The sequence below is a fragment of the Lagopus leucura genome, unplaced genomic scaffold (genome assembly GCF_019238085.1).
Source record: "Lagopus leucura isolate 7727_CA_CO unplaced genomic scaffold, USGS_WTPT01 Super-Scaffold_100015, whole genome shotgun sequence".
Classification (NCBI taxonomy): domain Eukaryota; kingdom Metazoa; phylum Chordata; class Aves; order Galliformes; family Phasianidae; genus Lagopus; species Lagopus leucura.
Genome location: NW_024962269.1, coordinates 797,577 through 825,512, shown reverse-complemented (window position 1 = coordinate 825,512; position 27,936 = coordinate 797,577). Strand labels below are relative to the sequence as shown.

General features: G+C 42.3%; 2 protein-coding genes across 2 annotated transcripts in view; both read left to right on the top strand.

Annotated features, from left to right (window-relative positions):
* The window catches only part of UBE2Q2 (ubiquitin conjugating enzyme E2 Q2), a 35,746-nt gene extending 17,518 nt beyond the window's left edge, over positions 1-18,228 (top strand). Inside the window, exons 5-13 of the mRNA XM_042875861.1 lie at positions 22-162; positions 6,903-6,987; positions 11,224-11,284; positions 13,533-13,623; positions 13,940-13,998; positions 15,277-15,325; positions 15,523-15,618; positions 16,244-16,310; positions 17,615-18,228. Of these exons, the coding sequence (XP_042731795.1) occupies positions 22-162; positions 6,903-6,987; positions 11,224-11,284; positions 13,533-13,623; positions 13,940-13,998; positions 15,277-15,325; positions 15,523-15,618; positions 16,244-16,310; positions 17,615-17,646 (681 nt within the window). The 3' untranslated portion in view covers positions 17,647-18,228. The remainder of the gene's footprint in view (positions 1-21; positions 163-6,902; positions 6,988-11,223; positions 11,285-13,532; positions 13,624-13,939; positions 13,999-15,276; positions 15,326-15,522; positions 15,619-16,243; positions 16,311-17,614) is intronic.
* A 651-nt stretch (positions 18,229-18,879) lies between these two features.
* On the top strand, positions 18,880-25,378 carry FBXO22 (F-box protein 22). Its single transcript, XM_042875655.1, has 7 exons — positions 18,880-19,015; positions 19,106-19,238; positions 19,372-19,459; positions 19,699-19,794; positions 20,406-20,570; positions 21,451-21,616; positions 22,794-25,378. Exons 1-7 carry the CDS (start codon positions 18,912-18,914, stop codon positions 23,221-23,223), a joined length of 1,182 nt encoding a protein of 393 aa, XP_042731589.1. The 5' UTR covers positions 18,880-18,911; the 3' UTR covers positions 23,224-25,378.
* Positions 25,379-27,936: the final 2,558 nt, after the last annotated feature.

The window sequence follows — 27,936 nt, the reverse complement described above, 5'->3', positions numbered from 1 at the left end:
GAATCTTTCTCTGCCCTGTAGGACATTGAAGATCTGGATCACTATGATATGAAGGAGGAGGAACCAGTTGATGGGAAGAAATCCGAGGATGAAGGCATTGAAAAAGAGAACCTTGCAATCTTAGAAAAAATCAGAAAAAATCAAAGGCAAGATCACTTAAATGTGAGTTAATGAAGTATTTTTTTCCTTTCCGTCTTCCTGGCCTTAAAACAGAAATGATTTTCAGGAAATAAAGCCTGCTGCTACACACTTAAAGATAAATTAACATATAGACAACTTCTAGCACACATAGGACAAAAATCTGGACTCATTTTTTATCAAAATCTTTGGTGTATGAAGTTAGTTAAGAATCAGCATTCCACGAAGGTAGAAAAACTGCTTCAAAGCACTCTTGTCCAGTCTGTGAGAATGCTAGTGTAACTTCTGATGTCAAACTGGATTAGGGTGGCATTGGCCTGTTGGAGAAAGAAGCATCTTCTGTCTTTTCAGGAGTGTCAGCTATTATATATGAATCCATATTTCACACTTGTTAACGGTATTTAACTGCACATCCAATTTCCAGAGGCATCTATTTGGCTGCCCTTATGTTTCTTGCTTGGTACTTATTGTTATGAGCAGTAATTCTCCATGCAGATGAGATCTTGAAAGTTTCTGGGAAAGTGCTGAAAGTTCTTTTACCATAAATAAAGCAAGCTTTATCATGGCAGTGATCCTGAGGACATAAAACTGTGAACAGGGACTTGTGTGGATTTTAAGTTACTGTCGATAGGCTGAGAAACACCATGTCGTTAACGCTGAGCTCAAGGGAAGCTTTTGGCTCAAAGATGCACATAAGAAGGAGTGATGTCATACAACATTTGTTACTTAGGCTGGCGTCCAAAAAGTGAAAACTTGTGTTTCACAGAGGCTTATTATGTATAAAAGACATGAAACTCAATACTTCTGCTCATGACCAATTTCAACTGAAGGTAAGGGTTCTGTAGGATTTTTTTTTAAGTCACTTAATGAATATGCTTGAAGTGGTGACCTCTGCTGTTTGAGCTCTTCCATATGTATCTTTTTTAATGCTATTTGGCAAGTTAGGAGATGTGTAGATCTTGTCCAGGCACTGGATGTGCTGTTTCTCTTCAAGTAATTGTTGAGAATGCGAGTAGCAGTCAGGTGTGAGCTGTAGGCCTCTACGTGTTTAGGGAAGGAATAGGATTTAGGATTGGTATGTAGGGAACACCTGATTATTTTTGTTTCTCCAGAGTAACTAGCTTTGTCAGTTTTGCTTCTTAAACTTTGTTATTTTTCCAGTAAATTTCATCTAAAACTGTTCTCAAAAATTAAGTCTCAAGGGAATTACTGTTGTAAAGTTCTTTTCATTTGTAGCAGAAACTGTACACATTCTAAGTGTTCAGTGGCAGCTGAGCCAGTCTACTAGATCTCTCTGAGTTAGCAGAATCTTGTCTGTTTTTTCCTGTGAACTACTGGCACTAAATAACTCCACATAGAATAGGGAAGACTTCTTCCTCTCTTACTGATGCTTTAACTTGGAGAAGAGATTCGGTTTGCAGCTTTGCAGAGAAAATAAAACAGCAATATTCCTTTTGGAGTTAGTCAAATGCAGATCTTCTGTTCCTGTCCCACTGCTGAACTGAAAAAAAAACCCAACCCAAACAGCACATAACTCTATGTTCTGCAGAACATTCAGTATTTAAGAGCTGCTTTGCATGACACCAAACTGATCTTGCCATACAGAAGAATTTTAAGACACAACTAACCATAAGCAATATGGTCACATACAGTTTCTGTTTAAACTTAAGATGTTTATTCAGACTTTGAGCAAATACCTTTTGAAATTGTCTATTTTTCTGTATTTATTACTTGGACATATTTGTCTTTACAAATCAAGAAATGAGACCACTTGCAGCCTGAATGGCATTGTCTGCTTACGTTGCCTAAATTTCAGTGAAACTGAGATTTTTAGTGTCAGCATTCTTCCTTGGTGTGGAAAGCCCCCTAAAGCTGCAGGTTTCCTTTTGTTGTCTCCTCTTTCCCATTTAGCAACCATTGCCTTTTCATTTTTTTTCCCCCCCTCCTCATCTAATAGAACTGAAATGAATGCCAGTGATTTCTTTTGTTTGACAACAGCAGATTCTACTTACATAATAGTTGATTCTCGTGCCAACACACTCTTGCTGATGGTGGTGCATAAATAAGGTCAGCTGAGAACAGGGAGCAGTGTATTAAACTGCTGCTGGGGAACCGTGATATTTTTGTGGGTCACCAGAAATAGCTGCTCTGGTTAAATTATTTCTCAATGGACTTCTGAAGCTTTACTCTTAGTGCTTAAGAGCTGACAAGTGTAGTTACACCGCTGACCCAGGAAAGAACTAACCCAGTAGCACTAAAATGTGCTTTTCGCACTGCAGAAACATGGAACTTCTAATGGAACCCAATCTGTAAGGCAGCAGCATCTTGCTTAGCATCCTAAGGTAAAGCAGTTTAAATCTGCATGGTTCTTCCGTGAGCTTTCTTAAAGGGTTTTCTTAGCATGACTTTCTGCAACAGAAATAAACTGCCTGAACATTGTCTGTTTTTCCACACTGACTACAGCTCTTTTGATATACTTCATTTCCTCAGTAGAGGGAAGTAAACCAAAACCCATCCCATTTATGTGCTTTTTTTGGAAGAGGGAATGATTAAAGCTTAACGGACAGCTCTGACTAATGCCAAATGCAACCAGAAGGCTTGTAAATTTCTTTATATATTTTTTTGGCCCAAGTCCATAGGTTTTCCTCTCTCCTTGGCTGATGTGAAGGTTGCAGACAGTGACTGTACTAAAGATTCCCATAGGAAAGTAACACACGCAGTTCCAGTTCTGCATGCTCCTAGCAGGTTAAAAACAGGATTCTGTGGCTCACAGCTCAGTTTTAAAAGTTTTTAGGGTTTGTGGTTTTTATACAAGTTCAGAATGTCTATCTGCCTATTTTACAAATGACTTTTTTTCCCTTGGTAGTGTCTATAATCCTATTCTTGTTTGTATCAGGAAGTAGCCCTAAATATATATAAGGTGAAGCAAGAATTAATCCTTCTCTGAACATTGTGATAGCTCTAAGAACAAACTACTTGCTTACTGGGAATGAAAAGAAATCCCTGAACTAGAGTCATTAACTCGCATCTGTAATGACTTGCTGCTGCTTGCTTTTCAGAGGTCTCTCTCCATGCAGTGTACGCGTCCCTGCAAATACTGAGAGCACCAAATGATGGTGGAGGAAACTCGTCTTCTGCAGTGCTTTTGGAGTCACTTTAGACTTCATTTCATTATTTTGTGTGAATTTCCTTTTTTGTTGCTGTTTTACTGAATAATTTTTGGTACTACAGCCGAGTTATTGGAAATGTTTTGGTGGGGCAGTTTACTGTACTGTAGTGAGGTGTGGCGATGTCCCTCTGATCAGAGAGATGACAGGCAATCTGGTATCTGTATTTTAAAACTGCAGTGACTTCTGCCTGCTGCCTTGGATAACTCAAGAGATAACCTGTAGTTGTGTTGTGGAGGAGTGGGAAGGCCATCAAAGAATGTGCAAAGGAGGAAAGCTGAGGCTGCAGGAGCGATCATTAGAGATGTAGTGCAGCAGGCAGCTAAAGCTGTGATCTCTGCACGGTTAGGTGAGCTCTGCTGGCTTCTGAGTGCTCAGTTCTGAATTTGCAGCTTTCCTGAAGTTGTTTATCTATTTTAGAATGATTTTTATTCATGTGTGTGTATGTTGTCACTGAAATACCAATGAAGGTTAGAAGTGCTTCTGTAAAACATAACGCCTGTGTTGGCTTGGGCCAAAGTTTTCCATCGCTGATAACAAAGGCTTTGTTTCAAAGCAGTGGCATTTAGCTGCCATCAGGTGTAACGCTGAATCTCCCTATGCTTCCTCTCCAGTGTCCTCCAAGAGCAGTTCAGAGGATGTAAATTAAGCTCTTATGCTAAACTTCTTCAGTTAAGCTTGTTAGACTCCCTTCTCTTGGTCACGGATTGCTGATCTGTGGTCTACGGATTCCTGAGAGGATCCAGACTAACTTCAATGTTGCTGTATAAGCAGAGGGCAGCACAGTGGGAAGCCACTCCTAGGAAAAAGGGTCACAGTGGCTAGAGACAGTCTGCTGAGACTACTTAACTTCTTTTTAAATACCAGTTCTGTTTATCAGCAGTTACAATGGGAGTTCAGGAGTGCGTAGGTGTGCTATGTTTTGCTTTGTAAATCACTACAGCACAGAAGATGCTTACAGGTTTCATGTGGTTACATGAACTGCCAACATTATATACAGAAATTCAATAGCTTGATTTGATGGAAATAAAAACGCTGGGAGGAAACTAGTATTCCAGAGGTTGTGTTTGACAATCTAAGTTGCTTTTACATTATTTGTACTTAGTGGCTGTTATTCTGTGAAGAGATTAAGCAAATTCTCTCTTTCAGAAAGTAATACAGCAGATGAGGCAAAGGTACTGCTCAGCTCTGCACTGAAAAAAGCCCAAATCTTGGCGGTCCTGTGTTGCACTCCTTTGAACTCGACGTGTTCATGACAGTACCATAACACGAGCGTGAAAGAGCACAGACAATTTTATGTAAACTGGTAGTTAATGCTGCATTGTATTATCTCTTTAAATGTAATTCTTCCTTTTTCAGCAAATAAAGTGTATAAACAGTGTTAATTTGCTTTATAGGAGGGGCTCACTAATACATATGTGCAGACTGTAACCATATCCACTAAGGCTGCAGTTGCAAATAACAGCCTGTATGTAAACATCCACTGTTTTATCATAGAACTGTATTTATTTCCAGTTAAAGAAGAGTAATCCCTTCCTTCTCTGTCTGATTCTACAGTGTATGCAGGGCCTTCAGCAAACTGAGCTTCTCTCGAGTCCTGTCTTCATGCAGATTTTGTGAAGTCAGTTGAAAGGAGTTGGCTTTATTTGCATATTTAATTACAAAACACATTCTTCATGCTTACCCGTTAAGAAAAACTAGTGGAATTGAGGCAGTCTACATAATTAGAGTGTAACATGAAAATGAATAGCCTGAAAGAACAGTCTGCAGATTACAGTATGAACCTGATCATATTATCTGATGTTACTGAGCAGCAAAAACAAAGGAGTACGTGGAGGTCTTAGTACCAATTAACTGGCTTTACTATTAGGAGTACTTGATGATTAATCCCTACTAAGAAATAATTTGATCCTACAAGCAAGGTATACATACAGCTGTTGATTTTGGGCAAACAGGGATGACATTTCAGATGTAAGGCCAATGGTTCTAGCAGGATCAGATTCTTCCACAAATAATTCTAACTTCTGTCCAAAAATAATTTGTCTGTGGATGTTCATTGTATCCAAAAGAAAATGCTAGGAGCTATTTATTTCTCTTAATGGACTCGGAGTAGGAGAACAGACTAGTCACTCAGGGCTTCACATAGAGACTGAACTGAACTTTATTCTGTTGTTGTTTTTTTTTCCTTAAACATGAAACAGTGCTGATGATCCATATGTGTTGGTCTGTCTTCCAGTGGAAGTACCTGAAGTCCAGGCAGCAGCAGAGAATTGCATGGATCTCATGGAATAATGTTCCTTTGGAAAACTGACTTTTAGTGAAAGTCACTTTACAAGCAACTTTAAAACTCAATAGGGTTGGGTTTGATATCTTTTTTTTTTTTTTATCTTGTTTGGAGGTTTTTTCCATGTTTTAAATCCTGTAATGCTATTTTTCTCCTTGGCGTTTACGTCAGAAGTCTTGGATGTGGTCATTTAGGCAAAATGTAGAAGCAGAGTAATTGTGTAGCATGTAAGATTTAGTGTCAAAAGCTTTCCCATTAGCTTTGGAATTGAAACAGAAAGAGTAATGTAGGTATTTCTGATCACTGTGTTCTTCTAAATAAACACATGAATTTCTTGAGAGGAAAAAGTACAATCTCCCTTTAGAGCTGATGGAATTGAGACAGAATGGTTAATGCTGAGGTCACAGAAGTTCAGTGTTCAGCGTGCATGCAGAATGTATGCAATCCAGCAGTTGTTGATATGAGAGGACATGAGTTACCTGATAGCTGATGTTTGTTAATTTGGGAATTACTGGTGTATTTTAGAGCCTGTTGTGTTTTGCATGCAGGTCACTGAAAGGTGGTTTTACTTTAGTGGCATATCTTCTGTTGCAAGACTGAGGAGAGAAGGTGTATGCTTAATTCTCAGTGGGATGTCAAGTAATTCTAAACTGAGCTCTAAAAGAGCAGAGAGCATTTCTGCTCTGGTTGCATAAATGTGACATGTCATGACAAAATATTTGGTATGTTAAAATTTGCTTTGCTTTTCCTCTGCACAGCTGTTGATGTCTTTTCTCTTTACTGCAATAATAATATTGTACGTTTTCTGAACTTCTCACACTTCTTACAAAAGCTGGTGTTCTGTAGCAGATAATTCCCAACTCCTGTACCTTGTTCTCATGCCAAATGAAAGTAAAATTCTGAGAAAACAGTAAAACCTGGCATGCAGAAGCTTTAATTAGGATTAACTTTAGCCTTCCTTCAGTGTGTGTGAGATGAAGCCAGAAGTAAACTCTGTATTGTGGATCTGTCTTGGAAATCAAAATGCCAAGGAGGTTAAATTCTTTATGGAAAAATATACCTGTCATTTTACCCTGATGAAAAGCTTTTGCTATAGCACCTCTACCATGTAATGGTTTGTATATATATTAAAGTGCTGCTCTGAGGGGAGCGTCTCGTTTCTTTGCTGACTAGAGTACTCAGCTTCTAAAAATCAAATACTAGTAAAGAAATCAATGTATTGTTACTAACATTGAAGTAAAGCAATGTCTTATGCCAATAAAGCTGTTTGTCAGTATTATTTTTTGCTCATATGAGTCTCTTTTTTGTTTCAGGGTGCAGTCTCTGGGTCAGTTCAGGCTTCAGATCGACTTATGAAGGAACTCAGGGATATATATAGATCACAGAGTTATAAAACAGGTAAAATACTTCAGATTGTTTGAACAATTTCTCCTAGCAAATACTTCCTATTAATCTTTTTTGTTCCGTATTTGTATGTGTATATCTATAGATATTAAAAAAAATACATAGATACATTATATATATTCTTACTGTATAAAACAATGCATTTATAAAGTAAAAGGAAGTCAGGATGTATATCCTCTAATATGTTCTTTTTTGTTATGCAAACCTTCACACCACAATTAACAACAGGACTGTAACTCTGGGAGTACTCTTAGGGTGAGATGGCTACAAAGAACGTCTTAAGATGTCTACTGGGGGAGTTGGGGAGTTTTCAGAACTACCTGAAATTCAGCTCTCCTGGTGTATAGGGCAAAAGCTGTGAGCATGTCCCAGTGGGTGACACTCACACAGTATGCTTTGAGGAGTAGGAATTTGTGTTCAGTATCAAAAGGCTTTGTTATTACACAGTGTTCAATTTTAATTATGCTCCTGTTAGTTCTATTATTTTGTGATGGTGTTTATCTGATCCTGACCTCCATATGTTCTTTGAAGTAGGGATACAAATGAAGAGAAAATTTTGTCTTTTTAAGTTTGTTTGGATAAGAAGCATTGATTAGCTTTTAGATAGGTGGTTAGCTGTTCTCTTTGCTCCACATACGGGCTTTGTCTAAATTAGCTCAGCAAAGGAAACTGCATATTGAATTATCTGCATATTATTGTACAGTAAGCAGAACTTAGATGCATTTCAATCAAGTTGTGTTCCTGTAGGTCAGTTCAATAGCCAGCTCCATCACAGCAGCCAAGAATGAGAGGCATCTGGTGCAGAGCAGGATGAGAACAGGAGGAATGCTGGATTAGAAAGTCAGCCTAAACTTGAATCCTTTATCTTCTATTTGTCTGATTTGCTTCTCTAACCATTAAAATGCCAACAAATGTGTACGTAGTTCTTTAATGTGTATATGTAAGGACAGATTTGAAGAGGTAGTAGGCCTCTGTTTTGATCAGTGATGTTCACTTCTTATATAAACATCTTTAGGTGCTAGGGTACTGTAGCTGGTGGTAAAATGTCCGAGCTCTAAACACAGTAGTAACCTCCTGTTGATCTAATGTAGCCTAATACTGTCAGGTTTGATCACAACAGCTTGCCAGTAAACCTAATCACTGTCTATCCAGTAGAGAGTGGATTAAAAGGGTTAGGAAGAGCCTAGAAACTTCAGGTTTCTAGGTTCTTCACTAAATCATGGGGGATACTTTACTGCCTGTGTGTGGTCTTCAGAGGTTGCTTTTAGGTGTATAAGAAGTCTGACTGTGGAAAAACTGTATGGCCCTTAATAGCATAGATACTGCTGGAGGGGCAGCCAGGAGCCCCTGTAGTCACAGAATGGCTTCGTTTGGACAGGGCCTCTAAAGATGATCTGGTTCCAGCCCCTGTGCTGTGGACGGGGTTGCCTCCCAACATATCAAGTTGCTCAGGGCCCCATCTAGCCTGGCTGTGAATGAGTGCAAGAAAGTTGATGCACCGAATGATGAGTTCAGTAGCTCATTGGTTCATGACTTAGGAATGTCTACAAAGATTGCAACTGAGCACTGTGTGAATCTCTAGAAGCTGTAGAAGTCCAGTGGGAGAATTCCCAGGTTCAAGAAATTACCAAAGCTTTCTAAACTGACACATTACCAGTATAAGGGATCCTTCAAACACCCTGTATGGTGTTTTTGAATCAATACTTCAACTATTTCTTTAATTCTAATATTTCTTATTCTATTCTATAGGAGGTTGTGATGTTATTTATGGCAAGAGGCATTACTGCCCTCTCTGGCAGAAATCTGCGTATTTATAAGGAGCTAAATGACATACTCTTTTCTCTAACAGTGTAATTCCATACCACTTCTCTAGCAGTCTGAACAGAACCAAGTAAGAATATCTTGTAACTGCACTGTGTCCCAGTCAAGGAGCTGTCTTGTTTGCCTGAAGTTGTGCAACTCCTCCTGCTCTTCAAATCTCCCTGTATAAATAAGTGCCTGATAAGAATATTTGTTTCCCTGAGCAAACTGGAAATAACTAACTGAAGTGGAGGTTGATACTATAAAACTGATGGTGTTTCAAAGCACAATCGCTGTCCTACTTAATCCATTTATTAATTTTTTCAGTAAATGATGCTATTTGTTTTAAAGCACACCTGGATTCCTTCCTTATGGCTTCTCTTAGCTGTGGGGCTCCTGTGAATTTCAGTGTCAGTTTCTTCTTTTGTGCATAACTCCTGATTTTATAGCCTTGTTCTGTGTTCTGTTGTGAGATAGCTGTCACCATCTTAGCAGGGCCATGATTAGATGATGTGATCTTGGTTCTGAGTACTTGTTTAAGTGGCCATTTTCCCCATAATTTAAACTACTTTGCTACATGCATATAAAGGTTATCACTGTGAAGCTTACAGGTTCAGGGGACTATTGTGAGGAAACATCACACCATTTTCTTTTTTGGTTTTTGGTTTTTTTTTTGCAATGTAAGCCAGAAAATCAAAGATTGCTTTTAAGTTGCATGGAGTTACTTTACATGTCGCTTTAGTGTCTCTGACATTATGTGCTTTCAGGATTGACAGTAGACAACAAGAGACCTGCCTGGAAAGTCTAGTTGAAAACTACTCTTAAAGACAAATAGAAAACCCTGCTTTCATAAGCTAACACTAGCAAAACAAATAAATCAGCAAATTAAAACACTCAGCTGTATTTCAGACAGTGTCATTAATCTTTTGGATAACAGGAATCATAAATCCTCCAAACTAAGAATTCTCTTGTTTCTAAATGCAAAATTGGGGATTTGGTGAGTTCACAGAGAAAAAACTCTTAAAGGTATCAAATAATTTTGAGAGGATGGGGAAGGGAGAAGGAAACACACTTTGTTTATAATTAAGTGAAATAATTTCTGTTGATGTCTTTAGTGGTTTTGTTGTTCATATAATTGCTTTTATCCAGAGATTGTGTGGGATTTATGTGGAGTTAGTCAGGTTGCTGTAAGCAAGAAATGGCCTGCTTTCAGAGAGGCTGTTTTTCTTATTACTTTCTGGTCTCCTCACTTCTGGCTTGCTTCATGGGTCTTTGTGCTTGCTTTTTTACTTGATTGCCCCTATGGATATGGATAGCTTCTTAGTGGAATAAACAAACATCTTTAAGTGAGGAGAATCCATCTTGATTCCTTCTTCTACTTGAAGAACTATCAGAAACCAGTATGTAGAAGTTAATCAGGTTAGATTAATTGATCTTGAGTAATTTTTTTTCCCTCTTACTGCCTCAACTGAAAAACAAAAAAAAAAAAGTATCTGAGCTGGTTGCAAATAACAGATCTTGACTATTTAAGAACAAAATAATGACAACAAAACTCAACTGTAGGTAGTGCTGTTTAAAGTCCCCTGTATGAAAGCAGTGAGCAACTGTGTCACTGTTGCTGTTCATGAGCACACACAAATACTACTCAGCTCCTAATCTGGATGATTAAAAGGTTGGCCAAGTAGCTAATCTTTCTCTTAGTACCATCTTCACATCTGTCCTGAGCTGTGCACGTCTTTAAAGAACCATTTTACAGCTGCTGATTTGGTACAGTGCAGCTCTTTACGACCAGCACAGGTTACTCCTTCAGGGTGGTTCCAGTCCATGGTAACCAGCAGAGTTGGAGGAGCAGCACATGAGTTCTGGGTGGCAGTAGGGCAGCCATTCTTTTGATGCATCTTTCATGTTTTCTCACTGCTCTGTTCAGCTGTTGGGAGTGTGCTTCATCCACTGCAATGTCATCTTCTTGGGTTTCCACTCCATACACTGGCTGGGGTGCTGTCCCTATTTGCCAATGCTGTTAAGAGAACCTGTGAAATATAATGCTGCATGCTTGAGCTGTGTGATAAGTGTTTTTAAAAAGCGTGTTGGTCGTGTACTAGGATTAAAATATACTGGGTTCTAAACAAGCTGGAGTCCTACAGCTATGGAAAGTTTGAAAGGGAACCGGATTGAGGGGCAATGGTTTTGGAGCCAGAGAAGTATGTTTACTTGAGCAGGTGTTTTTTTTTCTTTTCCATATAGAAATGAAAGAACTCTTCCTTTGTGGCTGCTCAGTAGTGCTTCTACTATTGAGGAAAAGATGTGACTCAGTATCTTACTCATTGCTTACATCTACTGACAGTATTTGTACTTAAAGAATGAGCTTATACTACATTTTGCCTTTTAAAAATTGTAGTGCATAGCTAATTCTATCTAATATTTCCACAGGGATATATTCAGTGGAACTGGTAAATGACAGCTTGTATGAATGGCATGTTAAGCTTCTGAAGTAAGTTCTTAAACTTCTTTCATTTTTCTGAAGAATCTACTAAAATTGCTGCACAAAATCTGCTTTGGAATGAGAAATTCTAGTCAGAACCTATAAAATAATGTGTGGCTACAACTTGGCCAGATGGAAATGCATGCAGATATTGAACTATAGTAAAAAAGTAGGTAACAAAAAATGCAAAAAGAAAGCCCTCAGTCCTTGCACAGCCAACTCTCTGTATTAGCACAACTTTTATTACTTTTCCACCTTCCTTCCAAAGCTGCTCCAAAATATGAAACGTCAGATGATGAAATCAGTTGTCCAGAAATTTTGTCTGGGTGGACTTGTTTGTTTTAATTTCAAGAAAATACAAATGCTGGTTTCCTTTAAGACATAAGAAGGAACTGTTTTAGTGGGATTAGTTTAGCAGGCTTGTAGGACTGAAATCTTGAGGCGTAACATAATGATGAGTTATTACATGATTGTTTTTTCTAATGTACTGCTTTTCACTTGTTCGTACTGGATATGGATGATCTCCAAATCAATTTAGAAGAAAGTGACTGCTCATATATTGCTGTGTCCAAAGTATAGTACTTTAATTCTAAAGGCATTATACTGAATTTAGTTCCAGTAACAGGATTATCTGCCATCATCCTACAAGGTAACCTGTAGGAAGGAAAAGCCTATGAAAACCAGGTTTGGTGGCTGCAAAAGGAGAAGAGATGGGAAAAACTCCTCTAGTTCAGCTACATCATGGTGCACAGATACAGAGACTTAAGTTTGGTCAGCAAAATAGCTGATGTGTCTTTAGGAATTGTTGCCTTGTCTTGGTGGTAAAATCTCTATGACTTTGTCACCAGCTGCTGAGTTTTATTTCCATCTTAGTGTCATCAAAAGCATATGAACATTTTGAAGCTGAAACTAGCAGGAAAAGGAATCATTCCCTTGTTACAGAAGGACCTCTTGATGGAGGGCTTAGACAGCCAAATAATGTGCAGTGCATGAAATTTCTTCTCAAGTACTGTGAGCAGGTTTGGTTTTCTGAGGAGGGAGAAGCAATGGAATGCATGCAAGAGATGACTTCCAGAATGACTAGGAAAAGAGATCCGGGGCATGGCTTTAAACTGAAAGAGAGGAGCTGCAGATTAGATGTGAAGAAGGGATTCTTTACGCAGAGGGAGATGAGGCCCTGACACAGGCTGTGCGGGAAATCTTTGTGAGTCCCATCCCTGGGGGTGCTGAAGGCCAGGCTGGATGGGGCTTTGCTTAACCTGATAGTGGTGGAAGGTGTCCCTACCCATAGCTGGGGGTGGAACTGGGTGGACTTTAAGGGCTCTCTCTTCCAAGGCAATCCATTCTGTGAAGGCATAAAGAATTGTGTTTATTCGTTCCAGCAAAAAGTGTTGGTAATCAAATGACCTGTGTGTAAATGTCACAGAGATGAACTCTTTTGCAGGCAGAATGTTATTGTTACTGGAACAAGTAATTCTGAACTGGTCTGGTGCTGGTTATGGCTGGAATTGGTGGGTTGCTCAGCACTGAAAGATTTGTATTTTTTAATCTGAAATAGCTTTTGATTTGTGAGATAGAGACGTAGGGCTCAGGTAACTGAAATGGGTTCTCAAGTTTGTGGCTTCATATGAATTAGAGGGTTGGACTCTCATAGTCCCTTTAACATCTATTGTCTCGTTTACAGCCTTTTTTTTGGCAAGTCTCTTTCAGAACTTCTGGGGTGGCAGTGCTCGGGTTGGATTAATCCCGCAGTGTCTGAATTAACACCCAGTGCTTGCCACCAGTATTTTGCAACAAGTGATGGAATTCTGCTGAGAGCAGACACTGCTGACTTCAGTGCTTTCGCAGATGCAGATCACGTTTAACACCTGGTACAGCGCTGCAGTCGTGTACTCATGAAGGGCTCACTAGCTGTGCTAAGGCAGATCAGTGCAGCCTTTCTCTTAACGCATTTCTTCTAACGGGACATAGATCTTCAGTGAGCTGAAGAGAGTTAAAATGACTGATTTTCAAATAAAAGCTTATTTGCTATCCGTGTTCAAATAACATTTGATAGTGGTGGGAGTGTAACTGCAACAAGCTTTCATGGAGATCTCATGGGAAAGTGTTTCTTGCTCAAGAGAGCAAACATTTTCTTGTGTTTCATTTCAAATTACCATTTGTAATCTATAAATGCATGAAGGAGCTAAGAGTGATTACTATTTACAGGTAGTGAAAATACTAACTTAATCCAGGGTTCACCCTGCTCCTTTTATAGGGTTGATCCTGACAGCCCCCTGCATAGTGATCTTCAGGTCTTGAAAGAAAAAGAAGGCGTGGAATACATTTTACTCAACTTCTCTTTTAAGGTATGTGTCTATGGGAAGAAATGGCAGGGGTTAGACTTGTAGCCAACTGTAGAAACTGACTAAGGTACCCTCAGCTGTTACGTGGGTGAAGATAGAGTAAAGTAAAGTGTAACATTTAAGGAGGAAAAAAAAAATGTAGCTATCAGTGTGGCACTAAAACTTCCCACAGGCTTCTTGTGGGCCAGCACTGTGGAAAGGTGGTTTTTACAGAAGTTTAATCTGATTTGCCAAATAAGGCTACAGAAATAGTTCCTGGTTAGGAAAAAATCAGTGTTACAGCATAGTTCTTAACCTGTTCTTTGTTTATGTATTTCAGGATAACTTCCCTTTTGATCCTCCCTTTGTGAGAGTAGTATCTCCTGTGCTCACAGGAGGGTAAGTTGAGTTGCTTTATAGAATTCTTTGTGATAAAACATTATTACATGAGATTGGTTGCCTGGGTTTGCAGGGAACGTTTTGAGACCAGCAGGTGGACTTAGAGATATTTTCCCAAAATAGCAGCCATGAGCTGCTATAGACCTTGAGTTTGGTGAAAGGCTCAGCATGATAAAGAGATGTGCTTCTCAAGTAGCATAAACAGTGGGCAAACAGCTGAGTGCTTTTTCCAGCTTGATGCAATTCCTTAATTTGAATTTTAAGCTTAGAATTGCTGAAGTTGGGTCCAGCATTGGAATTCTCCATCAGCCGTAGTATTTGAGAGCTGATCTCTGAAACTTTTAACACAATCTTACTTCTCCTGTTGTTCCACATAGCAGTGGTTTTGCATTGTTGCTTTGAAGGGGTCTTTCTTGTCTGTATTGGTAACACTGCTGTAAACTTATGGCTAAAAACTCCTCAAATGCTAAACTGAAAGTATTAAAGTATTTAATTGGCACTGTGCTCCAAGTTATCTAAACCTTGGTTGAAACATTGTGTGCAGTGTCTCCTGCAATGCAGCCTCTCCTCTGACAGCTGCTGGTGGTTTTGATTTGGTTTTAATTGCTCTTCTTTTTATTTCCTTATAAATTACATACAAATGGACGTTGTTCAAGTGCACTGATCATAGCAGAGACCACCTTTTAGGAGTGGTAAATTCAGCCTCCTCAGTCAGGTTTTGTTACAGCCAGGCACGCTGCGCTGAATGCTATATGCTGAATGCAATATGAATGACTGCTGAATTCTATAAGCACACAACATGATGAAGTGTTATTGAAATTGAAATATGTTTTAGAGGGAAAAGAGCAAGTGAAGATTAGCTTTAGCTTGTTTGCAATTAAATCTTGGTTAATAGTTGCACTGACATTGTTTGAAATTGTGTCCATATCCCTAACAGAAGTGGTGTGGATTTTAACTGCATCAGCACATCCATAGTGTGGTGACAAAACGCAGCATTCCTCTTTCATGGTCTGGCTACTATGTAAGCAATTGTGCAGAATAGCTGCATTGCTGATTTTAACTGTGTATGTGGCCGAGGAAAGCAATTTCTTTTGTCTCGTTGCACTAATTGACCTTCCCTATGCTATGGCTAACTAGCTGCCATAGTAGGTTATGGCTGAAGGGCATCTCAGTTGTATGTGGAAAAATCCAATTGGCCTGCGAGAATTTGTGCTGTGAATGGTTTTGTATCTTACCAATTGATATCAAATATCATTTTCTTCTCATGTTTATTTCCAGATACGTCCTAGGTGGAGGTGCATTATGCATGGAACTTCTTACTAAACAGGTGAATGCCAACTCTTCTTCTCGCTACAGAAGTGCCACAACTAACAGTGAAGGGTGCACTTTTCAGTAGAAGGGCACTTGATGGTAGTAGATTTGATCTGTGTGGAATAATTTCCATACAAAACATGCCTTCCAAAGCAGATTTGCAAAATGAGCACAAGAAGCAAGTATATGTCATTTATTTTCTTCCTCCTGCAGGGCTGGAGCAGTGCCTATTCAATAGAATCAGTCATCATGCAGATCAATGCCACTTTAGTCAAAGGAAAAGCCAGAGTTCAGTTTGGAGCCAATAAGGTAAATGCACTGCATGTATCAATTACACAGATCGTTGTTAGGCTTCTTCCATTGCTTTGCTGACTTGTGTAGGAGATGTTTCATGACAGAATTGTCACTGCAAATATGTCTGCATTTTGATTTGTCTGTCACATGTGTCTGGTTCATGTGTGATCATTTTCTTGGCTGTTAACTATGGCTTTAAAGAAAGATAAACATTTGAGGAGGGCAAGCATTGGCTGGGCAGGGCATTTAAGTAGATGTGTACCTGGGGAAGAGAAGGGTGGATTCAGAATTGGAAAGCAGAAAGATTTGGGAATCCTGGCTGTGAGAAGGGCTACAGATAGCCTTGCTGCCAGGTTTGTGTATGCTGATGTTAAGAAGTTCTCCTTCGTTGGATTAAGTGCCTGCCAGTTTTCCTGAGAGGATGAAAAATACTGCCATGCAAATGCTCCTGAACTTGAGCCCTTCAAAACTGATCTAAATCATGATTCAGTTCAAGTGTGCATGTTGCTAACAGACTGCAACTTGCTCTGGAGTTCTAAATGCTGTTTTCAGAAGAGGTGTAAATATGTCACTGAAATTGACTCACTTGCTGGTGTTTTAACTGCTGATTCAAGGGTTGTTTGGATTTTTTTCCTTTCAGAATCAATATAACCTAGCAAGAGCACAGCAGTCCTATAAGTCACTAGTACAAATACATGAGAAAAATGGTATGTATGCCTTGCATTTCTGTTCTTGTATGCAGAGCATCCTAGGATTTTGATATTTGGCAGCAATCAAACTGCCAAACCTAGGTGCTGGAATGCCTTAGGTTGGGTTGGGAAGGCGGGAGATGGTGTTTCTGCTTCTCATCTTTAAGGGCTTGTAGTCTTTCTAATTAAAGTAACTTGACCAATCATCTTTGCAACTTCTCCAGCTTACGTGTTCTGTACATTCCTATTGCTTTTCAAAAAGGAGTTGAGCTTCCTTTTCAACTAGCTGTCCTAGTAGCTTTGTTGCTACTGTAGCTATTGGAGTGTATGTGTTAGTGAAGGTTGGATGGAAGGTTGTCTGCCTCTTTGTTTTCATGTGGCAAGCGCTGAGAAATAGTAACCAGTGAAGATGGTTGCTGGCTTGTCTTTCCACTTCAAAAAGTAGAAGAAATCCAAGTGAGGTGCGCTGGCTGGGGAATGGGAGATGGATTTTTTTTCTTCTGTTTAAAGCCAGTTATGTTCTTGTGGCTGCTTAAAGCAAATATTAATGTGCTTGAGGTATAATTGCATTTGTTACGGCAGGCCAGAGATGACCTGAGGCTTTAGATGGTTTGAGTGAGTTATGTGCTGTACAAAAGCAGTCAGCAGAGTTGGTGCCCTGCTCTCCTGATGAGGGAATTAGTCCCAGCTCTGCCTTCAGAGATTAGTGTCCTTTGGGAACTGGTGTTGCTGTGAACATGACGTGAGTGTATTTTGGTGTGATGAGCACCTCGGTTTTCCCACTTCTAAAACAAACAATGCCTTCTGGACTGCTAGGAAGAAGATCACAGCAGATTTTAAGATGCTTTCCAACTTCATGACGTGTTGATCTTGCCATTAACTGAATCCCTTGCTTTTTTAGTTTGCAACAAAAGCCAGCATGGCTGTTGACTTCTAGCTGCATGCTGGCCACAACTGCAGTGTTTGCTGCTGCAACAGGAGCTGTACACAAAATGTTCACAGCATTTATTGCTGCTGCAAAAGGCATCTTTGTTAGCTTACTGCTGCTACCAGTTCTCTAGGACAGTATAAGCAGGGCCTCTACTCACTGTACTAAATCCAAGAGGAATTTTTATCGTAGTGGCTGGGAGACTTGAGGTTGGAGATCTGGAGGCGGTCAGAAAAGGCCATGTACACTTGATCCGATATGATTCAACATGCCAAATGCTATCAGGAGCCAGAGTTACACACCTGACATTTCTGCCACCCATTCAGAAGGCAGCTGGTAAGCTCCTGTGAGCAGAGCCAGGGCAGTGCCTAATGTGTTTCTCTGTTCTCCATAGGCTGGTACACTCCTCCAAAAGAAGACGGTTAATACCAAGGACTGTTGTATATCTGGACCAATGCCAACAAAAGAGCTCTTTTTAACGTTTTCCAACACAGAGACTCGAGCTATGAGTGCCCCTATAACAGCCGTACTGAAGACTTTAGCTATTAGATAAGTTAGTGGATAATCTGTCAACTGACACGTCGAGTATAAGTTGCAGCCTTACCATTCCGCTCTTCTTAGGCATCTTGGACTGAGCAGTCTGGGCCTTTGCTGTATTTGTTCTTCATGGATTAAGCATATTTGGGCCACTCCCTCCCTTCTCTCTTTTTTAATTTGGAAGTGTAATGCTGCAGTGGGCTGCTGCGTTCCCCAGGAGCGTTCAGCAGGAGTTGGTCACACTTCTTACCTTTCGCAGGATGCAGAGCGCCGAGACTTGAGTTGTGTCGTTTCATTTGAAGTCAGGAGGTTTAATATGTTGTTTAATACTGTTATAGGAAATGTCAGACCTTGCAAATCACCGTAGTTTTTCTGGTCTAAAATGACAGCGTTTGTAGTATTTCCAAATTAATGATATAGGAAAAGCACATGTATGTTAAGTCATTAAACATTTTCATGGCTGGATGAGAATACGAACTATTTTTTGGAAGAGATGCTCACGGTCAGATGGTTTTGCCCTCCTCCTCCTCTCTGAGCAGTGCAGGCGGTGCCGCTGCAGCCCGTCAGCTCCGCCGTGCTCCGCTGCTGCGGGCAGCTCCCTCTGCTGAGGCTCGAAGTTATTTAAATTACTAAAAAAAACAAAACAAAACCTTTTTAGGCGTTCCATTTTATTAACGGGTTGTTGCAATCATTTGTAAACTAACGAACTGATACAGCGAGCGATTGGCACAAAACGAGGCGGACTCCGCGAGTGAATTCTTTTCCGTAGAAGCTCCGCGGGCAGCCCGAGGCCGAGCAGCGCCGCAGCGGAGGACGGACGGCGCCTCCCGCGGCAATCCCGGCGCGGGGCCGAGGGCCTCGCTGAGCCCTTCCGGCTGTGCCCCCGCGGCCCGGCTGTGCCTGCAGCCGCCGCCCCGGGCCCGAGGCCGCCGCCGCCGCTTCCCCCCCTCTCGGCCGGCGGGCGCGCCGCGATTTGTAAACTTGCATCAAGTTGAATAAATGCCGTTTTGAGAATCGCTGTGCCGTGCCGCTTCCGGGGCGGGGCCGGAAGGGATGCGGGCGGAAGTGCCGAGAGCGGAAGTGTCGCCGCCGGAACCGGAAGCGCGTCGGCGCCGGGCGGTGTCGGCGGCGGGGAAGGGCGCGGCTCTGCGGCCATGGAGGCGCCGGGGAAGGGCGGCCTCGTTCTCGGCAACCTGGCCGAGGTGGTGGAGCGCGTGCTCGGCTTCCTGCCCACGAAGGCGCTGCTGCGCGCCGCCTGGTAAGCGCCGGGGGGAGCTGGGGGGGCGGCGGGCGGACGTCGACGCCGTTTCTGAGGTAACGTGGGCGGGGCGGGCCGGCTGTGTTGCAGCGTGTGCCGGCTGTGGAGGGAGTGCGCGCGGCGGATCCTGCGCACGCGGCAGCGCCTCGCTTGGGTGTCGGCGCTGGAGCCCGGCCCGCCCGGCGGACACGCGTTGGTGCAGGCCTTGGCGCGAGAGCTCGAGGTGGGTCCGCGTGCGCTGCGGGGCCACTTCACCCCCCCCGTCCCCACGGTCCCGGTTCGCGCCTCGCGGTGCGTAGCGGTGCCGGTACCGGGCCGTCGTTACCAGCGCGCTCGCGTCTCGCGTCTTCTTGCAGAAGGTGCACGTTCTGCCCCAGACCGTGCTCTACATCGCCGACGCGGAGACGTTCAGCGGGCACGAGGAGTGCCATGAGCACAAGAAAGGTACCCGCGGGGCGCGGAATCGCCGGGGCTGCGGGCGGGGGAGGGACCGCTGGGCGGAGCGCTGCGAGTCTGAATGTAAAAGCGCGGCTGCGGTACGTGGAAGTGAGGCTCTTAACCCCGAGCTGTTGGCGGCGCGGGGCTCTTGTGTCGGTAACGGCCGTGGGGTGAGAAGGGATTGGCTGCCGGCTTCTGTCTGTCAGGTCCGCTTCTCTTTGCCGTTTTTGTTTCCTTTTTAATAGCCAGAAAAAGAAACAGTAAAGAAACAGCCCTTGCGATTGAGAAACTGTTGCCAAAGCGATGTCAGGTCCTTGGACTGCTCACCCCGGGGATCGTAGGTAGGAGCCTCCTTTGTGTGCTGCGCTCCCTGCTGTTAGTGTGTTTGTGCCTTCCCTCTCACCTTCAGTTCTCATCCCACAGTAAACAAAGAGGAAACCTTTCTGCTCGTTTCTGTGATTTCAGGGCATAACTCGTGCCGTGCATCTCAGCAGAAGCTTTTAGATGTTATAACGTTTTCCAGGTGTTTGCTGAACGTTTGCTTCCAATCTCTGTCACCGCAGCCATGACCAATAAGAGCAGGTCTATAGCATGAAGGAGCATGGGGCTCCATGAACACCTGTGTGAAGGCACTAAGAGCCATAAACGTTGATTCTGTGCCTACAGAAGGCTGTTTGAGTCGTTGAATTTAGAGTAAGGAAGATTTCTGTATGTATCTGTGTCTCATGCAAAGTGACTTTAGCATTGTTTCTGGACAGTGGAAATCTTATGCGTTTCATCTTTCACAACAGCAGCAAAAAAAATTCACACTGGTTATCAATTAGGTGTGTTGTGATGGGAAGGAGCTGTCATGCATTCTGTCTATACTGCATACGCTGCTCTGCCTCTTTTAGCCTGAGTTGCAGACAAAAGTGTCAGAATCACTAATCTTTGTGTTTGTGTGTCATTGTAGTTACCCCCATGGGTTCAAGCAGCAATCAGCCTCAAGAAATTGAAGATGGTGAAGCTGGGTTTGCTCTTTTGTTTCCCAAAATTGATGGGGTTAAAATCCAAACCTTCCATTTTCCTAAAGAAGTAAAGAACAGAGTCATTGACGAAAACAAATTCGCCGCAGCAGGTGCGTCCTTGTTCTCCCTTTGACCTGGGCTTTTGTCAAGTGTTTTGCTGCTCTTTGAGGCTCCAGTGTGAAACTGCATGTGGGACCAGCAGCTCCTGCGGTGTGTTAACAGAGCATTGAGGCTCTGCAGGACTGCTCTGGTAACCACCCATCTCTTTCTACCCATCATCAGGAGTACTGAGGTTGTTAACCTGAGTTTGTCTCAAACTTCTTTATTTGCGTTGCAAGCAGAGCTGCTAAGAGGAAGCTGTTAGGTCTGAAGCAAGCCAGGAATTGTTTAAAAGTAACAGTAAATGAGTTTTGTGCCATTGGGAGTTATTCTGGTCACCTCTGTTTAGAAAGGAGTGGGAAGGAGCTGCTGCTTTTCTTCTATAAAGTAACTTTGTTTTCAGATGCTAAGTCAGGTGTTGTAAAAAGAAAGGTATAAAGAAAGCCATCTATTTTAATACAGTTTACATTCCTCACCTTGCATTTATGAAGAGTAATCTGAGAGCAAGTGAGCCTGTGAGTCTTCCTGGAACTTGGAAATTTCTTTCTTGGGATAAGCAACAGGCTGATGCACACATTTTAATAGTTCTTAATTTTTCAAGCAAAGCTGTTTACTCCATTGTGGTTCTTGAATAACGTGTGTGCTCAGTTGGAATCTGTAAGAAGATAATTGAGACTGTGCCCTCTGGGAAAGAAGCTGAAAGCAGGAGGAAGCAGATACAATTTACTCATGAATACATGGCTGCCTTGTGCCTTGTTTTTCACTTGCAGCAACAGAAAGTCCATGCTGGAGGCATTAGGTGTTATTTAAGGAGGGAGTGAAGAGTGTATGTAGAACTCTTAGGCTTCGGGGGAAGTCAAAATAAGGGGACTGAAGTTCTTGTTTTTGTAGGCCTGAAGAATAATCCAGATCTTCGTGTGGTTCTTTTGTTTGGCTACAACTCCTGGAAGTCTGGAGCCACTCGTTTTCTTCATCAAATAGTCAATCCTTTGAATGAAAAAAGTATCATCCTAGCTGGGGGACAAGTGGAGAGCTTTACATCGCTGATCTCTGAGAAGTAGGTATATTTTTCAAGGTAAATTGTGAAAGAGATTTAACAGGGGAAATACGTTGCAGAAGCTGTAACATTTTAACTATTTTTGCCATATGCCCATCAAGAGTTGTAAAGTGTTACATTTTGTTTAAAAGAACAAAACCCAACCGCTGCACTGTGATTCATCAGGAAAAGCTGGAAGCTTTGTATGAGTGTTACACACTGGGTTCTGGAAACCCAGCTAGGAGAACAACTGAGGACTTTCAGCTTCAGAAACCCTACATTTGTTTATTTATGTGCTTGCTCTCTGGCTTTCAGGTAAATTATCACTCAAATAGCAGAGACCATTTGTGTGACTGTTCTGGTTTTATGTCAGTCTTGTTTTGGGGCACGTTACGGAGCTGAATATGCAACCTCAGCTGTGCCCTGTGAGCACAAGTAGCTCCACAAGGATGTTGCACTCCAAGGGCTGGGCTGGATCTGACCCACTGAGCCCCAATCCTTCCACCAAGAGCCCTGCAGGGGCTTCCTTGCTCCAAGTGCTCTGCTGATTTGCTAGTGCATCCAGGAGCATCCTGTGCTGGGGAGTGTGCTGCAGACATGGCTGCAGGCTCCTCTCATACGGTGTTGGTCTGGACTCCATAGTGATAGGAGTTGTTTTTTGGGTTTGTTTTTTTTTGCATCTGATTTATGCCATCTGCACCATTATTCCAGATCAGAGAGCTGTCTCTATTAAACTATTACTAAGATAGCAAGAATAGGTAACCACTGAAACCAATGTGAATCTGGCCAACCAACGAGCACAGACCTGTAGCAACAGGGATCTGAAGTCTGGAACAGCTTCTAGACTGCTGCCCTGGTTTCATACATGAACTGCTGCTTATCTTTGGTTAAGTTTAACTTACGGTTCAGCTGGAATTGCAGAGCTGTGCTATGCACCAACTGCTGAATTTGGCAAGTGTTTGAAAGACAGGCTTATGATTAATCCTGGGTAATGGATGTGAAAGGTTTTCATCAGGAAAGGTTGCTGGAAAAAGAAGGGGAAAAAGGAAATCTGAAAGAGTGCGTTTAGTTTTTAACTACGGTGGCTTTCAAAACCCCCAGGATGCTGGTCTGTTTGGCAGCCCGCTTGTGCTGCAGCAGAGCAGTTCAGGCCTGGTCGCGCTGGGCTGCTCTCTAACGGAGGCCTGTTGCCTTTCAGTAATAACGCCCAGCCCAGCGATGCCTGCGGGGTGGTCGGGCTGGCTTTCAGCGGGCCGCAGATCCAGAGTGCCACAGTTCTGTTAGACCAGGACGTCGCTGATGAGAGGACAGCGGAAGCCGCCATGCAGCGCCTCAAGGCAGCAAACATCCCTGAGTGTAACACCATCGGCTTCATGTTTGCGTGCGTTGGCCGAGGGTATCGGCATTACAAAACCAAACAGAACATGGAGGCGGATGCCTTTAGGAAGTTTTTTCCAAATGTTCCCCTCTTTGGCTTTTTTGGACACGGGGAAATAGGATGTGACCGGATAGTTACTGGGAATTTCGTACTGAGAGAATGTAACGATGTAAAGGACGACCTGCTTCATGGTTACACTACTGTTATGACTCTCATTCATCTTGGTTCAACTAAAGCAAACCAGGCGTGAGTGTGTTTGCAGTGCATCGGTGAGCTGCTTCGTCCTGAAGAGCCAACGTCCTGCAGTCAGAGCACTTCCCAAAGCATAAACACCATTTTCCTAGCATTATCCAATCCTGTAGTTGGAACAGTTGAATGTAATAGCTATGAGGAAGCTTTGCCTTTTGTGTAGCCTCCTGCACGTGCTGAAATTGCAGGGAAATGACACTGAATGGAGTTCTGCAGTTGAAGGAAGCCTTTCTTTTTTCTAAAATGAGAACAGTTTGCACAAGTGGCAGTCAGAGGCCAAGCAATCACCGTGCAGAAACAATACTTTGTGCTCTATTTATGTGTGCAAAACAGGCCAGAAGAACTACTGGCGTGTGCTGAAATACTGGTGCAGGAAATCCACCATTCCGTGGGTTTAAGAGTGATGCACAGCCTGCCCAGACTTGGGTCCTATTTACAGAACCGAATCTTTTACTGGGTAAAACTCAAAGAAATCTTTAGGAAAAAAAAACCAACCAAACAAGAAAGTGCTCATTAAATAAAAACAACGTTATGCAATTGCACCTGGCCTTCCGTTCTCAGAGAAAAAAGCTCCGATCTGGTGAGGTGCTCTCAGCTTTGAAGCTCAACTCAATTCATTATCTTGAACTGCGTTTCAGTCATCTTAAATATTTGATTTGGAACCATACCCGATACGTTGTGTCTACCAGCACTCTTAGCCTTTGTGTACAAACGTTTACACAATCAGAGTGGACTGCTTAGCGTTCCTTTTAGATTCTCTTGTAGCACAATCTTCCCTGTTACAAACTTTTAAATTCACAGTACAAAAAAAAAAAAAAAGACTCTCCCTGGTATCCTTAAGAAATTTTTTGTTTTTAATAAGAAATTCTGGGCCACACAAGATCTGGTGATGTTCGTTTTGTCTCACGTCCAACGACTTGGGCTATTGCATGTTTTGTGAGCTGAAGCTTTTACATCAGTCATCTACTTTGGGTGCTGCAGCTGAAGGTAGTGTTTCACAGTTCACATAGGTAGTTTCATCATGTTCTCAGCATAGCTCATAATACATCTGCTCGCTTATAAATTCCTTCTTCCCTTTTACTTTACTTGGCAACAGAATGACAAGAAAGTAGGTTTTGTTTTGGACTGTTTCATCACCCTTTGAAATCCCTCATTGAGCATCTGCCCTGTTCTCAGTTTAGGAAGAGGAAAATGCTTGGTTGTATATTGTACAACAGTGTGTCTTTTGCTGTCCAGGTAAGAGCCAAGGCTTCACTTGGCCACTTGCAGTCAATGTCTGCATGCTGTTTGGCACTGGCAGAGGCCTCATGAGCAAAGAGAGGTTTGCCTGTCCTGAGAGCAGAGCTGCTGTCACTGGGTGCAGAGCACAGGCCATGCTTTCCCATGGCTCTGTTGGTGGTGATGCTTCTTAACTCAGAGACAGAGGATGTGAACCCCATGTGGCCTTCTTGCCAGGGACAGGAGATCAGTAACTGTGGGTGTGACTTGGAACAGCTTTAGTTACTGCATTTGGAAGAAAAAGTTGGCAAATCAGTGTGCTTGAATTGAAGTGGAGGACAGGGACATGTGTTTTCTCTTTTCAGTATAACAGGAACGTCACGCTTGGCCTTTCCTACCATCTAGCACCACATATTTAACAGTTTCTGTAATACAGACAGGACTTCTGTAGTATTTGCCACAAGCTCCATGAGTTTGGTGTAGTCACCAGCACAGCTGCTAATGTAAGCCTGTCAACTTCAACCGACTTCTTGCTGCAGTGGAAGTAAAGGAATTATAATCAACCACACATCTGGATCAGGAGTGCAGGCACATCCAGAAGTGCCCAAAGAAGCAGCTCATGAGCCTCAGCCAAGGCACGACGATGCACAAAAATGAGTGCAGTTTAAAGGAGCTCATTTCTAGGAGATGGTCTCAGCTCTAAAGGTGCTTGTGAGGGCTGCAGGCAACCACAGCATGAAGAAGGCTCTGGTGGGGATCCGGGATCATCTCCACCACTGGGAAAGGGGGAAGAGCCCAGAGGACACCAGAACCGTGCGCTGCCCTGCCGGCATTGCTGCGCTGCCTCCCCTGGACTGTGCCATCTCTCCCGTGTGCCAGGGCAGTGGTGTGGTACATAATATTGCTACGTATTTGATTAAAGTGTTTTGGTATCCAGATTCCTTTTGCCTCCAAATTGTCGTTTACTCTTAAGCCGTGCCAAAACTCCTGAGTGAGACCAATGATATTTGCTTAGCAGCTATCGTGTGCCACCTGTGTGGCTCATCAGTCCCAGGACAGGGCACATTCTGAGCTGCTACAAAGAGCTGCAGTGCAGTCATTCAGACCTCTGTCACCCCAAAAGTGGACAAGGTTACATGAATGTTTGGTAATTGGGTCAGATGTGGATAGCAGTGCCTCTCACACAGCACATGACAAGACAGAAGGACCTCTCTGATGATAATTACCTGCACGGTTACAGCGGTGGTGGTAGTTTCCTGCAAGAGTATGTAAAGCTTACGGGACTACAACAGGAGTTTGTTTTGGTGAAGAAAAAAGGAGAACCTTCCAAAGGTCTGCAGGGAGCAGTGGGGATTTTGCTGACTGAAGGTAAAAGGCATTATTTTTCCCCATGTTTTGAATATGTGCTATGAAGCATTGCTCATTTCCACTTAACGCATATTTCAATTAAGTAAGTGAGCTGAGGGTGTAAAAAATATGACACGAGGCAAGTGGCATGATACATAACCTCTCATTTGCACCACCAAACAGCAATACAAAAAAAGCATCAAACTATTAACTAGACTTTTTATTTTAAAATTCCTGCTGCAAAAATGCTCTTACTATGGGTTTTTCTGTAGTTTTTCTGTAGTGCAGTTGTAAGGAAGCAAGCATAGCTTGATAGAGAGAAGCCAAATTATGCTAAATTGTCACAGCTGTGCTGTTGGAAAGCAGTTTCGCTTTAAAACTGCAGAAAACTGCAAAGAGGGTGGACTTGATTCTTGTTACTGGCAGTGTCAGAAGGTTTGTTTGGGCCCAGGTTAATATTGGAACGAGCCTTACTTTAACAGAGGAATGACTCAGCCTGAATCATGCCCCCTTGGCAGCCGGCAGTAAACACAGAGATGTAAGCGATACAGCCAAACTTTGACTTTCAGCATGAGTAGGGAAGGCTGGTGAGAGCATTGAGCCTCAAACTCCATTTTAATAAAGCCAAGTGGTTACATATGATTCTGATTGAATTAAAAGTACCTGAGCACGCTGAAAACATTAAGAAAATAATTATTTGTCCCTGACAGCCAATTATTTTTCGAGATTATATTATGGAGAGCTTAAAAAATGGAGGTTCAGACATTGCAGGTGGCTCGTAGTGATGCTGGCTCACCTAGCAGCAGTTCATAACAAGGAAGGGTGCTTTTCTACACAGGCAACATACAGAGACATCAGAAAATTGGAAACTGTTTGGATTATTTGGAAATTATATGACCTGGATACTTATGTTAGAATCATTAACAGCTACTTGGAAAAGGTGTTGAAGTCCTTTGATAGTTTAAGAGCAAAAATTTTATTCCCAAATCTGTAGGATTTATGTTTAAAAAACGAATGTCTAAATTTTCACTGTTACATTTCACAGCTAGAGCATCACTGAGATTAGCAGGTAGCACATAGATGTTTCAGAGTGATTAATGTCACCTTTTCAGGGTAACTTTTCACAGCTCCAGGAGTTAGCAACAGCTTTTTTAAATTAAGCTCATCTTTGTTGTCAGTGTGACAAGTGAGAGTGAACACAAATTCCCTCAAAACAGGAACTCCAGAGCTGGCAGAAAGGACTATAAGTAGTTTGAGACAGCAGGGAATGCAGTGATGGAGAAAAGAATAGGAGCTACAGCATAAGCTCATATTACAGAGCCCTGATGATAAAGTGCCAGTGGATGGTCAGCTACAGCTATATAGCCCAGAGGAAGCCTGTACAGAAATAGGTAAGTTAAAAGCATTCTCTTCTAATTACACTGAAAACATTTATATGAAATAGAGGTGAATTTAGCATTAGAAACTGGTTTTAGTGTTCGTTTAGGGAATGAAAACAGCAGTGTCTTGGTATTATTGCAGGTTTTACATCTGCAAGCTTCTTTCACACAGCCTTGGCTAGCTATAGGAGTCATTATTGGTGAAAGCCTTTTTGGAGTACCAAACAGAACGGAGCTGCAGCCTGTAAGTACCTGAGAGAGTGTGCATTTGGTACTTTGCTAAAGTGCTCCGTGGTGTCAGAGCACAGATTACACTGACCAGGTTAAAAAGGGCAATAAATAAACAAAACACCCAAACCAGACTCTGGATAAGCACAGATGGGTAATGTTACATACAGTAATGAAAAAACTGCATTGCCCTTCTTAGAGAGGAAAAAAAAAAAGATAAAGCAGATGGTTTTTGTTGGGATTCTTCCGATTATTCCGTATGATCAGACAGTGAATGTGTGCATCCCAGCTACCTAAATAACCCTGCCAGAGAATCTCACACAGTTCAGTTCTGAGGCTTTTTCCAAACTCAGCAGATATATCTTCATCAATGTTGCTGTGTTTGGAGGTGGCCATACTACAGGGGAAAGTCCTATCCCAACTAATCCGCGCTATTCTCAGTTTCTGTAGTAGTGTGATCCCATTTAAAGTGATGGAGGAGTAGTTTCAAGGATAGGAGATGTTATATTTCTCAAAAACAGAGTGAAGCAGAGAAGGGACCT